General features: G+C 43.0%; 1 protein-coding gene across 3 annotated transcripts in view; it reads left to right on the plus strand.

Annotated features, from left to right (window-relative positions):
• The first annotated feature begins 2,221 nt into the window (after positions 1 to 2,221).
• TBC1D7 (TBC1 domain family member 7) overlaps positions 2,222 to 15,728 on the plus strand; it is a 43,754-nt gene continuing 30,247 nt past the window's right edge. For 2 of the 3 annotated variants that reach the window (XR_009558057.1, XM_035126292.2), the window contains exons 1-8: positions 2,222 to 2,322; positions 5,293 to 5,421; positions 7,752 to 7,832; positions 8,397 to 8,584; positions 9,392 to 9,529; positions 13,153 to 13,298; positions 13,730 to 13,859; positions 15,194 to 15,297. Coding sequence is in view for 2 of the 3 variants with exons in the window: in XM_035126292.2 (XP_034982183.1) it covers positions 5,301 to 5,421; positions 7,752 to 7,832; positions 8,397 to 8,584; positions 9,392 to 9,529; positions 13,153 to 13,298; positions 13,730 to 13,859; positions 15,194 to 15,280 (891 nt within the window). In the remaining variant the exon portion in view is untranslated. The remainder of the gene's footprint in view (positions 2,323 to 5,292; positions 5,422 to 7,751; positions 7,833 to 8,396; positions 8,585 to 9,391; positions 9,530 to 13,152; positions 13,299 to 13,729; positions 13,860 to 15,193; positions 15,298 to 15,728) is intronic. The other variant, XM_035126294.2, reaches the window with a different exon arrangement.

The raw sequence follows: 15,728 nt of genomic DNA on the forward strand, positions 1-15,728 counted from the left end.
AACTTATATGCAGAATTCATCATGCGAAAGGCTGGACTAGATGAATCCCAAGCCGGAATTAAGATTGCCGGTAGAAATATCAACAGCCTCAGATATGCAGATGACACAACCTTGATGGCAGAAAGTGAGGATGAATTAAAGAACCTTTTAATGAGGGTGAAAGAGGAGAGCGCAAAATATGGTCTGAAGCTCAACATCAAAAAAACCAAGATGATGGCCACTGGTCCCATCACCTCCTGGCAAATAGAAGGGGAAGAAATGGAGGCAGTGAGAGATTTTACTTTCTTGGGCTCCTTGATCACTGCAGATGACAGCAGTCACGAAATTAAAAGACGCCTGCTTCTTGGGAGAAAAGCAATGACAAACCTAGACAGCATCTTAAAAAGCAGAGACATCACCTTGCCGACAAAGGTCCATATAGTTAAAGCTATGGTTTTCCCAGTAGTGATGTATGGAAGTGAGAGCTGGACCATAAAGAAGGCTGATCGCCGAAGAATTGATGCTTTTGAATTATGGTGCTGGAGGAGACTCTTGAGAGTCCCATGGACTGCAAGAAGATCAAACCTATCCATTCTTAAGGAAATCAGCCCTGAGTGCTCCCTGGAAGGACAGATCGTGAAGCTGAGGCTCCAATACTTTGGCCACCTCATGAGAAGAGAAGAATCCTTGGAAAAGACCCTGATGTTGGGAAAGATTGAGGGCACTAGGAGAAGGGGACGACAGAGGATGAGATGGTTGGACAGTGTTCTTGAAGCTACGAACATGAGTTTGACCAAACTGCGGGAGGCAATGGAAGACAGGAGTGCTTGGCGTGCAATGGTCCATGGGGTCACGAAGAGTCGGACACGACCATAGCTGCCAAGTTTTCACTTTTCTCGCGAGGAAGCCTATTCAGCATAATGGAAAATCCCTGGAAAAAAGGGATAACTTGGCAGCTATGGACACGACTAAACAACAAACAACAAAGCAGCTCTTTGGGTGCCAGCCTATGAATCTTGTGACACCAATAAAACTTGTTTCTTACAGCAGGAGGAGTCCATAATGGGTTGAGCAACAGCTGCCACCTAAACATGTTCTGTTCATTGTAGACTTAAGAAAAGCTGATCCAAGTCTGCCACCTATTGTCTCTTTCAAGCAAAAGCCTCATAAACTGCAAAATGAACAGAACAACCCCAGCTCTTTTTGTAACAAAAAAGAATGTAGCAGGTTTGTTTTAAAAATAATGTAAAATGAAGACTGACAGGATTATTTTTTGAAACGTAATTAATACATTTAAGAATAGCCAATCACTGGGCCTCTTATTTACAGGGCAATACTATTCATGATTGCTAAGAAGGAAAGGAAAATCTATTGGGCTTATTTCCCAGGAAAGTGTTATATAGAACTGCAGCTTTAGGCATCTAAATAAGGCCCCCACGTGTGCTTGGCACTGCTGTCTTGGTATCCAAACTCCAGACATGGATTATAAAACATCAAGCAGCCTCCCCAAAACAGCATCTAAACCAGACTAGATGGGCATTTCATATACATTGAGAGCTGTAGCCAACCCCAGGAAAGTTTGTTTAGGGCTGTGCTGCAGTTGGTTAAATTTCAGCAGCAGTGCAGCTTGTAACAGAACTGAGATCCACTTGGTAAGCTGTCAGTGTACAGTTTGGGTTGCCACTTTTGCTCATTGTGTTGCTGGACCAGTGGTATTAGCAAAATCGGGTGGGTAGTGTTTTGGGTAGGGCAAGCGATCCGAAACCCTAATTTGCTGTCTAGAACACAGTTAAAAAGTGGCCCACTTTTTACTCCTTGGGAGTAAATACGATTGCACTAGGTAGGATTTACTCATAAATAAGCAGGTTTAAACTTACATCGTGGAAATAGTAGGCCAGTAAAAGGATTAGTCAAACCGATATCCTGCAAAGTTTTCACCTTTAGTCTTGCCTTCCCCAACCTGGTGCCCTCCAGATTTTTTGGGGACTACAAATTGAAGGCTCCTAGGTCGGATGAGGCTGTTTCAGTCCGATGCGTTTCCAGTGCAACAAAATCCCAGCAGCAACATTACGCACGCCAAATTGGGAATACGCGCGCGCGCCCACTTGCGCAGCGCTCGCGCCTCGGGGTTGGGAAAGGCAAGCGAATCTAGGGCCTCCGAGGCCGCCGCCGCCGCGGCTTCTTCCTCCTCCCCTTCCCCACCCCTTGGCTGGGCGGGCCGGCGGCTGCGCGGCCCGAGCCGGGCGGAGCTCCCTCGCGCCGAGTCGTCGTCGCCGCTTGGCCGGTAGCGGCGGCCCTGGCAGAGAGCGAGCTCCGCGCTGCCCGCCGGCTCCTTCTGCACAGGCAGGTTTGCGCGCCGGCTTGGGAGAGGCGGCGGGGCGCCCGAGCGCCCTCTCCCGCTTCTCCCGCCTCGCCTTCTTTCCCTGCTTCCTTCTCCGCTTTCCTGACGACCCTCGAGCGCCGCCTCCGCTCCCTGCCGCCTTCCTCTTCTGCACCCACCTCACCCGGCCGGTTCCTATAGCGGTGGCCCGGGGTTCTCCCTCCCTGTTGTGCCCAAGCTGACCGCCGCTTTCCCCAGCCCTCGTCGCGCTTTCCTCCTTCTCACGTACAGTGCCCCTTCCAGCCACCCGTTCTTGTCAACTCCCCGTTCCCACGTGCCATTTCTGGGCCCGCCTTCTTCTTACCTGCTTCTCTCTCCCCACCATCTATATTTTTTTTTCAGCACTCCCTCATCTCCTGTAGCGTATTGACGCCCCTTACTTTCCTATACTCGCAGCTTTCATCCATTCGTTTTTTTGTTATATTTCCATACCACCATTTCCTTCAAGGAGCTCAAGGTGGGGGACGGGGTTCTCCCTCCCCCTCCCCGCACCCAGTTTTATCTTCACAACAACTCAGTGAGGTAGGTTAGGCTGAGAGGAAAGCAGCCACTGCCTCAGCTTCATGGCTGAGTAGGGATTCGAACCCAGGCTTTTCAGGTCTTAGTCCAAGGCCTGCAAAAGATTCCTACATTGCAGGGGGTGGGGCTAGATTACCCTTGTGGTCTCTTCCAGCTGTACAGTTCTGTGATCCTATGATTCAGACTGTTTTGCTGCACTGTCAGGCATTTGACCCACCTAGCTCATATTCTGAGTGGCGTGGACCAGGGTTTCGGACATAGGCTACCGTAGGTCCCTGAACCAGGGATTTTATGCTTGCAAAGCAAACATTCTGCCAGTGAGCCACGGGCCACACTTTCAAACCTAAATGTCTTCTCTTGCAAATATATTCTCTTGCAAATATATCTGGTATTGCACTACTGCCTTCATTTGCTGCTTCCCAAGTGTTTACAAACCCATCCTCTCTCACCACTCCTCATCCTCCGAATATCATCCCAATTACTCCATTCCCCACTTCTCTATCCTGCAGCCAGAGATTCAAAAGCGTCTAGTATCTCCTTTATCTACTTTCATGATTATTATTTTTTACGTATCAACCTTTTGTAGATGGATATTAGCTAAAATGTTTCTCTTCTGAGGAAATAAGACAGGAGGGTTTTAAGATGCTAGTGAGCTTTTCGGCAGTGTGGAGGAATGTTCATTTTGCATTAGATTTTTAATAAGCTTTGCCTCAGATTCGTTGAAAACTGACATTTAAACATGTTGTTAACTGTTCAGGTTGGCAAATTCATTAAGTAAGTTCCATGCACACAATGTACTAGACCCTTTGCCTGTAAACGATTATGCCATTCTGAAATTGTAAACTTACTAAAGTTGCCAGGGGACTGTTCTCTCCCCCCAAAAAACTTTCAAACATTGTTAATCTTCTGGAATTTTAACACGGAGGAGATATGGCACTTTACACTCAGATGTGGGTTAGAATAGTGGAAGAATTATGGTTAGCAGATGTTTATAGTACAACAGTGTAGTCCAGGCACCCCCAAACTTCAGCCCTCCAGATGTTTTGGACTACATTTCCCATCTTCCCCGACCATTGGTCCTGTTAGCTAGGGACCATGGGAGTTGTAGGCCAAAACATATGGAGGGCCGCAGTTTGGGGATGCTTAGTGTAGTCTATTAGAGAAGAGTGTTGTACCATATGAATGGAAATAAGAACTCTTTTAGCTTCAGAAATAATAAAGTGCCCTGGGGCACCTTAAAAGACCTAGGCTGACAGACAGACAGACAGACAGATTATCTGAAGAAGTGTGCATGCACACGAAAGCTCATACCAAAATAAAAAACTTAGTTGGTATTTAAGGTGCTGCTGGAAGGAATTTTTTGTTGTTGTTTAGACAGACAGACAGACAGACAGACACACACACACACTCCAGGCTGACATAACACTCTCATGTTTTGCGGCTGCCTGGATGTGATTGCTCTGTGCAGCTGCAATCCTAACCCCACTTACTTGAGAGTAAGCCCGATTGAATTCCATAGCACTTACGTCTGAATAGATATGGTTAGGATTGCATTCTGGCACATTTATGGTGACCTAGGATCTGCATTACTCTAGAACAGGCATCCCCAAACTTCGGCCCTCCAGATGTTTTGGACTACAATTCCCATAGTCCCTGACCACTGGTCATCTTAGCTAGGGCTCATGGGAGTTGTAGGCCAAAACATCTGGAGAGCTGCAGTTTGGGGATGCCTGCTCTAGAACCCAAAAACTTACGATATAATAAAATGAGTAGCCTTTTAAAGTGACAAAAAAACTCTTTGTTTTTGCTGCAACAGATCGCTTTTGGATATGGCTGCTGTTCAGGAAGTTTCTACCTTCCAATGATGTATTTATAATAAACATACAAAAGTATTTTTATAATGCCATAACTTAAAATGTTAGTAAATTTTTTAAAATAATATTAGCTGGATTCCATACAATTGTATCAAGGTGATGTATAGTAAAAGCAGTTAAAACACAGCAGCACATACATTTTAAACAAAATCAAAACCATATATTGTATGAAAATTCAAGACGATGTACAAGATTAAAACAAAATGCGATTTCAAACAGCACAGATAATCATTAAAGTGACTGGCTGATAAAAAAAATTAAACAGCTACAAAGGACTGTTGCCATGAAAAAGTCGTCAAGAGCACCTGAAAATCTATTTCTAAGTATGTTTATATTATGTAAAATATTCCTGCATTGCATTGCAGTGGTCATGGAGGGGAGCTTGGTCCATGAAAGGGAGCCTGAAAATGGGAAGAGTGCAAACGGCACTGTTGAAGCTCTGAAAGAGGAACACTGCACTTTTCATTGTTTTGTTGTCATAATAATACTACTTCTTTTTTTGGCAAGCTATCATGATTAATTACCTGTTTCCCCCCCCAGACTCAAACATGGCTGAGGACCCGCAGAGAAATTTCCGATCAGTGTATTATGAAAAAGTAGGATTTCGTGGTGTTGAAGAAAAGAAATCATTGGAAATTCTTCTGAAAGATGATCGGCTTGGTATGCTTGGTATAAGACCATTTTATACCACACATTCTGTTTGAGCTCACTTAATTGCAAGCCTGTGCATGTTTACGGTACTTGAAGGAAAAGCCCATTTGACCCAGTGAGGCTTGTTTCTCATTTAAAGGCAAACTTATCAAGTTTGCACTTTCCAAAACAATATGTGAATATGTGAACACATAGCACCTGTCAGAATTTGCAATCCGGTTCTCTAGCTAAGCAGTGTGTACAAAAATGCATCTTAGAGAAGATTCCATGCAAAATTCTGCATATTTGCAAAACTGCATGTATAATGCTTTCATTAGGAGAAATTTGCACCAAAATGTTGAATTTTCATAGGGATTTTTTTAAAAAATCAAAAAAATCACAAATTGCAGCAGGAATGTGAAGAACTGAATTCAAGACTGGAAAAATGACAAATTGAGGGAACTAAAATTGACAGATTTGTCTATCCCAATACCTGAGTAACTTGCTTTCTTCCCAGATTGGCTTACACTCTGCCTCAGTCTGTATATTCTACCCACAAGAGTGTGGAAACATTTCTCATTTCCCTCTAAGGAAGAATGTTTTGTGTGAACTGAAGATTATGTGATGCCTTTTTTGGGAATGGAATAGATACGCACATACTTGTGTGTGAACAAATGCACCTATTTGTTAGTTCACACAAAACATCCTGTACTCTCACAACATGTTGGGCGTAACCTAAGACTTAATGTGAATGATCGCTCCTCAGTTTCCAGCTTTCCCTGAGATAACTGTATGGAAAGAGATTCTGGACCTATCTGTACTATACGTTTAAACCAGTGTACTTCCACTTTAAACAGTCCTGACTCCTCCCAAAGAATCCTAGGAACCGTAGTTTGTTTGTTTGTCTTGCTCTTTTCAACATTTTGTGTGTGTGTGTGTGGGGGGGGCTGCCCTTGGCCCTTTTTTCAGGAATCCAAATGTATTTGGTTTTTAATGCTTTTGGTAAGCTACTTTTTTGTTTTGAAATGTTATAATGTGTATTGTTTGTATTCGATTTTGTGTGCTTATTCTTTGTTACCCGCCTTAATTTTTTTTTAAAAAAAACAACAACCTGAAAGATGCGATATAAATAGTAATATAACAGAACAATATGAGGAATATGGGTCGCCTAACAATTTTCAGCGCCTTTACCAAGCTACAGTTCCCAGGATTCTTTGGGTGAAGCTATAACTTATACGGTAGTACAGTAGGAGTGGGCAATTTCCAACTGCTCTGGGACTCCAGTTCCCATTTGCCCAAGTCAATATGACCACTGGTCAGAGATTATGGGAGTTGTAGTCTAGTCAAAGATTTCACATGCCTGGGGGATACTTATTTAAAAATAGGTACTGTACTAGTTATTCTATTGGATTACTGAACTTGAGAATGAATATATGTATGTGTATATAAACAGTATATGTATGTATTTATGTGTATATGTATAAATACACACACACACACACACACACACACACACACGGCCGTCTTAAGCGCCCCTGGCGCCGTGGAGCTATGGATCCCTCCGGCGCGCCCCCCCCCCCCGTTCCCCAATGCGGTGGACTGGCCGGCCAGCGGGCGGGTGCAGCTCGCGGCGCCCTCCTGGCGGGCCGGCGCCGTGGTGCCCTGCGCCACCCAGCCTGGCCGTAGGGGCGGCCCTGCACACACACACACACACATGCACATAGACTAAAAATGGCTTCATTTTAAAATCAACTAATTTTGTGTTTGTGCAGTTATCATTAATTTGTTACACTTAACCAGTACAGTGGTACCTTGGTTCTCAAACCATTCAAAAACCAAGGCATGGCTTCCAATTTGCTGCAGGAGCTTCCCACACTCAAGCGGAAGCCGCGTCGGACGTCCGGCTTCCAAAAAAAGTTTGCAAACCGGAACACTTAATTCCGGGTTTGCAGCGTTTGGGAGTTGATTTGTTCGGGAGCCAAGCCATTCGAGTACTAAGGTACCACTGTATTTCAAAAAGGCACCCCATTTTGTGGTTTCAAATTTACTGTATTTACCTTTAATTGACAGCAGCTGATGCATCAACCAAAAACTCCTACAAACTATTTTACCCTTTACCATAAATCTTTTGAATATTGCTGCTAGGTTTTCATTTTGCAAAAGGACTAAAAGTGGAAAAAGCACATATTTTAAATTGGGTTTGTTATCCTCGAAAAGCCCGAATGATTCTTTGATGCCTCCTAGAAGCATGATTGGTGCTGTACATTTACAGATGTGTCCTGGTTGGTGTCAGTTGCTGAGAACAGAGATGATTCATAACACCGTTCGAGTTCTAAAATCGTGTTTGTTCTTAACCCCCCCCCCCACAGATATTGAGAAGCTTTGCACATTTAGCCAGAGGTTTCCTCTCCCATCCATGTATCGGATCCTTGTGTGGAAGGTGCTGCTAGGTAAGATGATATGGGGAAAGCAGATTCTTCATTAGAAACATAAGGGCAGCTTTGGACATAGGCTTGCTGTAATGCTAAGGAAAGGACCCAGGTGGCGCTGTGGTTAAACCACTGAGCCTAGGGCTTGCTGATCAGAAGGTCGGCGGTTCGAATCCCTGTGACGGGGTGAGCTCCCGTTGCTTGGTCCCAGCTCCTGCCAACCTAGCAGTTCGAAAGCACGTCAAAATGCAAGTAGATAAATAGGAACCACTACAGTGGAAAGGTAAACGGCGTTTCCATGTGCTGTTCTGGTTTGCCAGAAGCGGCTTTGTCATGCTGGCCACATGAGCTGGAAGCTGTACACCGGCTCCCTCGGCCAATAATGCGAGATGAGCGCGCAACCCCAGAGTCGGTCACGACTGGACCTAATGGTCAGGGGTCCCTTTACCTTTACCTTTAATGCTAAGGAAAGCCAATCCATGCTTTGAATGCTCCATTGGAGAAGCCTTTGCATGATCTAACCTTCCACCAGAACTTGCAAGTACATGCAAACCTAGGTCGCCTCTCTCTCTTTCCTTTTCCCAGGAATTCTTCCTCCTCACCATGAATCTCACGGGTTTGTGATGCGATGCCGAAAGGAGCAGTATAAGGATGTGCATCATGCTCTCCGAGTAATTCGCTTTATCAAGGATTCTACCCCACAGGTTGAAGTTTTCCTCCGAATATACCAACTGGAGTCGGGAAAGCTTCCTCGGAATCCATCTCTCTCTCTGGTTAGTCGTGCTGAAATTTGCCCTCGACAATACTCCTTTGTATGAAGGTCCAAATCTTTTCCATCTGAAATTCTGCTATAGTGAAGAAACTGTATAGTGGCCACATGAGCTGCAGTATCTTGAGAGGTCAAATTCAGCCTTAACCAGAGATACTGTAAACAGGGCTTAGGGAAAGCACGTTCTGGTACCATCTAGGGCAGGCATCCCCAAACTCGGCCCTCCAGATGCTTTGGGACTACAATTCCCACCATCCCTGACCACTGGTCCTGTTAGCTAGGGATGGTGGGAGTTGCAGTCCCAAAACATCTGGAGGGCCGAGTTTGGGGATGCCTGATCTAGGGCATGTCACAGAATGAATTTCCCTTGTAGTTAGTGGCAAGTGTGGCAGACATCTAAGCTGAAAGTTGGCAGCCACAGTAGGATTGGGTTGCCGAGAAAATATCCCTCAGTATGGTGACCTTGAATGAGAAGCAAATCCCTGTCATATGAACTCCCTGGAGAAGGTATAATTAGCCCTCTTTAACACTTGGATGAGGAACCTATAGCTCGCCAGATGTTGTTGGGCTAACTCTCATAAACCTCAGCCAAGATGTTTCAATGGTCATGGATGATGGGAGTTGTAGTCCAGAAATATATTGGTGTGCTACATCTTTGTCCTCCCTGTTTTAGCACATAACAGGACATGGTGGCACCTTACAACAGAGGAGCAAAATTACTATATGTTGTCAAATAAGTTGATTGGAAAATGCTGTTCCGTGCATGTGTTGCCTCTTGACAATCCCATGCCATGGCTGCTTTGCTTTCCAGGAAGCGGAGGACGAAGTATTCCTTGCCATTGCTAAAGCTATGGAAGAAATGGTAGAAGATCACATTGATTGTTATTGGCTCATCAGTAGCTTTGTGAACCAGTTGAACAATAAGTACAAGGATTCAATACCACAGCTGGTAAGAATATTATATGCATACATATTTACATATCTGTTCATCCCACACAGGAACAGAATAGTGAGATTACAGGTATAGAAGTTGTATTGAGCACCATCTTTTATGTTGTTGCTGTTTCTGACAAGTTCTTGTACAAATACCTTGTGTGGACTTGGAAACTGAATTATGCTCTGGGTGCTTTTTTGGAGGGGATGAGGGAAATGCAGTGCAAGTTTCTAGAACAGTAGTGCAGTGACTAATGGGTAGCTCAGGGTTGACTAATCTGTAGCCCTAGAGATGTGGCTAGGCTCCCATCTCCCAGCCAGCGTGGCCAACAGACTTCTAATAAATATCACGGGGATTGGAATGCTGATGACAAGGAATGCAATCAAGGTTTTGGCATATATTTAGTTGTGTGTATAGTGGTACCTCCGGTTACGAACGGGATCCATTCCGGAGGCCCAGCCGTATCCTGAAAATTCCGTAACCGGAGGACCGCTTCTGCGAACGCACGAGCGGCAAACCCACTTCCGGGTTTGCTGCGGCTGTAACCCGAAGATTTCGTAAACTGGAGGTTACGCAACACAAGGTACGACTGTAGTTAATAACCGGTCGCCAACATCTTGTCTTTTGCTAGTGATGGCTTTGTGACACAGTGCATCTCCCTGTCCTCCAGGGGGGCGCCTGCAATGGAAAATGCAGCAAAACCAGAGACTACTGAATATGTGGAAAGGGGTGGAAAAACTGGGCATGAAGAAAGATGAAGATTGTGCTGTGACAGGGAGAGAAGGCATATTCTTTCCTATAGCATACTCTAGTCCATGGGTAGGCAAACTAAGGCCTGGGGGCAGGATCTGGCCCAATCGCCTTCTAAATCCGGCCCATGGACGGTCCGGGAATTAGCGTGTTTTTACATGAGTAGAATGTGTCCTTTTATTTAACATGCGTCTCTGGGTTATTTGTGGAGCATAGGAATTCTTTCACCACCACCCCCAATATAGTCCGCCGCCCCCACAAGGTTTGAGGGACAGTGGACCGGCCCCCTGCTGAAAAAGTTTGCTGACCCCTGCTGTAATCTCTGCTTCCCTTGGTTAGGTGTGCCATATCCTTTACTGACTGAATGCAGGAAGTTGCATTGCTTCATTCCCCTAAGAGGAAGGTGGATAAAAATCAACGATTTTTAGGATGTAGAGATTCAGTTTTCAATAAAAATAAATCAGATTTTTAAAAATGTAAATCAGATTTTTTTAAAAATTAATTGGGATTTTTAGAATAAAAATGCTTTAGAGGAAAAATATTTCTAAAGATAGTTTTCTATTTAACTTACATTATAGTCCACAGGCTATTCATCAGGAAATAAGGATTTGTTTTAAGTTTTCATGTGTGCTAAAACTCAGTCTAAGTTTTTTAAAAAACAAAACAAAACCCGTTTAACCACATCAGTTAACAAACATGGATACATATGCTATAATCCTAATGTTTTAGTTAAATAAATTGTTTACATTGTTATTAAGGAAATGATTATTTTCTTCTTCCAATAAAGTACAGCAGAAAAGTTGTCCAAATATAAAGTTAACTTATTAAACCTCACAATAATTTCATAATTACAGTGGTACCTTGGTTTGCAACCGCTTTGGATTACAGTACAACTGTTTTGGATTACAACCACGTCAAACCCGGAAGTGCGTGTCCCTTTTTTTTGGATTACAACCCTCTTTTTAGGGGGATTACAACCAATTTTGGGTTACAACCTGTTTTGGTTTACAACCGGATCTCCAGAACCGATTATGGTTGTAAACCAAGGTACCACTGTACCTGTCTATGTATTTCTACTAGTATAACCAAATCAATAATTTTTGATATAACTGTAAAAACTGCTCTGAAAATTTATTATTCCAAAAATGAAACCTTCATCTGGTTGTAAATATTAAGATTATACCAGCAAGAATGAGTCTTTCTGTAAAAAAAAAAGAGAGATTTAAATCAAGTCTTGCTGACTAGTGATTTAAATCGATTTGATTTAAATCAGATCCACCCTGCCTAAGAGTCTTAGGCTGTTGCCTTTGGCAGATAAGGGGTTCAGCTTTGTTCTTGCACATTGCAGAACCGCCTTCATTCCTTTCTTCTCCCATGCAAACTGGATGCCAGGCTCCATGCTTTAATAGAAAGAGAAGTTTGTAAAAATAATTTTTGCAACGTCTGTAAATAAAATTTGATAGGAAAACACTTGGGCTTGACCTTCCCTTAGGTGATTATTATTATTATTATTATTATTATTATTATTATTATTATTATTATTATTATTAAAAAAACTTTCTATACTGCCCTTCATCCAAAGATCAGAGTGCTGTGTACAATATAAAAACACAAAAATACACATAGCACAAGAACAAGAACAATACTGCCCACAGTTTAAAAGGCCATAGATTGTTCAAATAGCCAAAGGCCTGGGAGAAGAGGAATGTTTTTTGCCTGGCACTTAAAGATATGTAATGAAGGCGCCAGGCGAACCTCCCCGGGGAGAGCATTCCACAGGTGGGGGAGCCACCACAGAAAAGGCCCATTCTTGTGTTGTCACCCTTTGGGCCTCCTGAGATGTCCTCTCTCATCACTTTTGAAGACACTTGGAAATAGGGGCATGTGTCAATTTCTTTCGACTAATGAAGAATAAGTGATTTTTTCAGAGAGAGATATATATGAGGCAGATTTACATAAAAGATGACGTTCATAGAGACCCAGTTTTTCTCATTGGTGCCAGTCCTATCTGAATTTCTTTAAATTATTAATAAAATCAGGCATCCCCAACCTGCAGCCCTCCAGATGTTCTGGCCTACAACTCCCGTGATCCCTAGCTAACAGAACCAGTGCTCAGGGATGATGGGAATTGTAGTCCAGAACTTCTGGAGGGCCGAAGGTTGGGGATGCCTGACCTTCTGCTAACCTTGTCCAGAAGGCGTCCAGAGAGAACTGTTTTACTGAAGTGAAGAAAACTGTGTGTGTGTCAGTGTCATTCAAAATAACAGAGTAATTTTTGGATGGCAAGTTACTGTGGAATCAGTGCTGCTTATGAATCTGGTTTTTGTTTCAGTGTCCACACATTGCTGTGGTCAAAATGACAGCCCATACTTTTTTTCTTACATTTAATCTGGACTTCCTCTTACTTGTGGAAGGGGTGTGCTTATAATGCCACACAAATATTTGACATGTCTGAAATCTACAGTTTTGGAAATTTGGGCTAATCTCTAGCATGCAAGATGCCGAAAAGCTACCCAACAGGGTTGAAGTGCAGGTAGAAACAGAAAGTTGCTCCCTGCTGGTGACAGTTTCCTAGTACAGTATGTGCTATTTCCTTCCCCACCTGTCTCCTCTTTTACTAAATTAAGAATTGCTGTATCGTTACAAAGTCTCAAATTATTCAGTGACTCTTTTTGAAGTCTCACAGCCAATGAATATGGAAATGTTTAGCGAGCCTTACATTTTGGATCTGACCTTTGAAGAGCATTATCTGACATGACATTTTTCACAGTGTGTCATGCTGAATCTTTATTTCTTGCTGCTTGTGGTTTCTTGTTATAAATACCTGTGACAGCGAGATTTATGGACATTGATATACTTTATCACTTCTCTTGACATTTATCCTGCAGCCAAAACTTTTGGAACAGTACCTGAGCCTTGAAGACAGCGGACTCTTAACGCATCTGAAGTTGTGTTCAGCAATGAGCCATCTTCCTTACAATCTTTGGTTTAGAAAGTGTTTTGCGGGTTGTCTACCTGAATCCAGCTTACAAAGGTAAGCATCTTTCCCCTCCGCCCAACTTGGATGAATCAGATCACTATAGTGTCCTTGAAAAGAATCTGTTGTCCAGCTTTAGCCTGGACAATACCACAAACTCCCGAGTAGTGTTCTCTCTTCCCTGACCGATGCTGCAGAGTACTTTTGTATTGGGAGTATGTTAGCTGCAATATGCCTTTTTGACATTCTAAAATCTGCCAGTTAAGATTACATAGGGAGTGATGCAAACTTTGACATCTTGTGTTCCCTACATCTTGCACCAGAGGGTGGAGGTGTGAGTTGCCATTTGCTGCAAAATGTCTTGGTCCTGCCATGACTGAGATATTATTTTGGTCAGGAAAGAAAGAAAGAAAACACTTCGGTACTGAATATAAATTATAGCTATAAAATTGTAGGCGTTCAGTTTTTAATGACTCTGTCTTTTCTAGGGTTTGGGACAAAGTTATTAGCGGCTCCTGCAAAATTCTTGTCTTCGTTGCTGTTGAGATTTTATTAACCTTTAAAATGAAGTTGATGGCCTTGAATAGCACAGGAAAGATTCAACAGTTTTTGGAAAATGTAAGTACGCTTCCGCATACTAATATACTGCGCCCCCTGGGGGGGGGGGAACCCCACATAAGGGATTTGTTTTGTGTATCAGTTTTTTTGGGGAGAGAGGTGGTTGTGAGAGAAATCCAACTGAGATTTTCCCCAGTGTTCAAGAGCTGCAATTAAAAGTTTGCATAATTTAAAAAGGTAAAGTTCAGCCATGGCAACCATGATCCGTGCTAATCACAGTTTGGTTTGAGCTTCCAAATGTAAGAGACTTTCACAATGGTTTCTCAGTTCAGACATAACAGCAAACCAAATTTAGCACAAAAAAACAGCCTGCACGGCAACTTCAGTATCCATGTTTTGTGAAAAACAGTATCCATGTTTTTCAGATGTAAAAACAGACCATGGTTTGTCTTGATGTCTGAGTGGAAAAGATAGGATCGTCTCAGTGACTGAGCCGGGCTATGGAACTCATTCTTACCTGAACACGGTTTCCTGCTACACTCCCCTCTCTCATGGATTTCCATAAGATAGGCAAAAACATTCCTTTTTATAGGAGCACTTTTGAGCCATAAATAGTCACTGCCTTTCTGGGTAGCTTTGGCTAAGTTATGTTTAGCAGCAGTTTTGTGGGTCCCCCTCCTTTCTCTCTCTGCTGTTTCAATGCCTTACAGCTGATTTCTTTTATTTATTTGTTGTTAAAGTTGTTATTTTAACTTCTGTTGTTAGCCACTTTAGGCTTGTCGAGAAAAGATGGGCTATAATTGGGCTTTAAATAAATAGAAATCGTTGGCTACATTTAAGCAGGTTGCAGGATTTACTTGGCCTTGCGACTCCCCCCCCCCAATCCACCACGTGGTCAAACAAGTTTGCAGACGACAACACTGTATCAAGCCACTTTATCTTTTTGTATTTGCGTGAGTGGCCATTCAATGCACACTCTCTCCCATTTTCATCTGCATTGGGGGAAAGAGAATATAATTGATGCAGGAACGTAAAGGAAAATAAAGAGTGGAATGGTTTGATATGGATGACCTGGTCTGGATTTCCAGGTGTGCTCTGATGCACGCTTGGACCTTTTTTTTGCGAGGAAAGTCCTCCTTTCACTTCACTGTTAGGGGACAACTCCTCCCCACACCAAATTGTTTGCATGCAGGGAGCTACTCGTTACTTGAAACTGAATAGGCAAAAGAATGTGCTCTGTGTGCCTGCATTGAAAATTGGCATGAATGGATATGGCAGGAGTTTGGAAGAGTAATCCTATGGTGAATGGTCTTTAGCTGCCTTTAGGTTTGCTGGCTGAGATATTGGAAGTACTGAAATACCTCAAACTGAGTATCTCTTTTTATCTTTTGTAGATACCTCAAGATAACACGGATGCAATAGTGAGCAAAGCGATTGAGCTGTGGCACAAACATTGTGGCACCCCTGCCCACTCAGTCTGAGACCATGCTGCCAACCGGTACACTTTTATTTTATTTGCCTTCCCTTTGTCCTTCCTCAACAAAACCTATGGTACTTAAAATTCAACAAAGGAGATGGGGGAGCAATAAAATTGCTACCACCGTTATCTGATGGACTTGGAAGTGTATAAAGGTATCTAGAAGGGGTGGTTTTAAGTCATCTGTTTAGGGAAGTTTTTAATATGTGACATTTTAATGTATTTTAACCTTTGTTGGAAGCTGCCCAGAGTGGCTGGGGAAACCCAGCTGGATGGGCGGGGTACAAATAATAAATTATTATTATTATTATTATTATTTATTATTATTTATTATTATTTATTATCATCATCATCATCTGAAACCTCTGACCCCTTGCCTGCAAGTGGAGTCCCATTTATATCAGTTGAGTTGGGTTTGTTTCCAAGTAACCTTGTTTATGGGGAGTGCAAAA

Source organism: Zootoca vivipara, chromosome 8, assembly GCF_963506605.1.
Source record: "Zootoca vivipara chromosome 8, rZooViv1.1, whole genome shotgun sequence".
Taxonomy (NCBI): domain Eukaryota; kingdom Metazoa; phylum Chordata; class Lepidosauria; order Squamata; family Lacertidae; genus Zootoca; species Zootoca vivipara.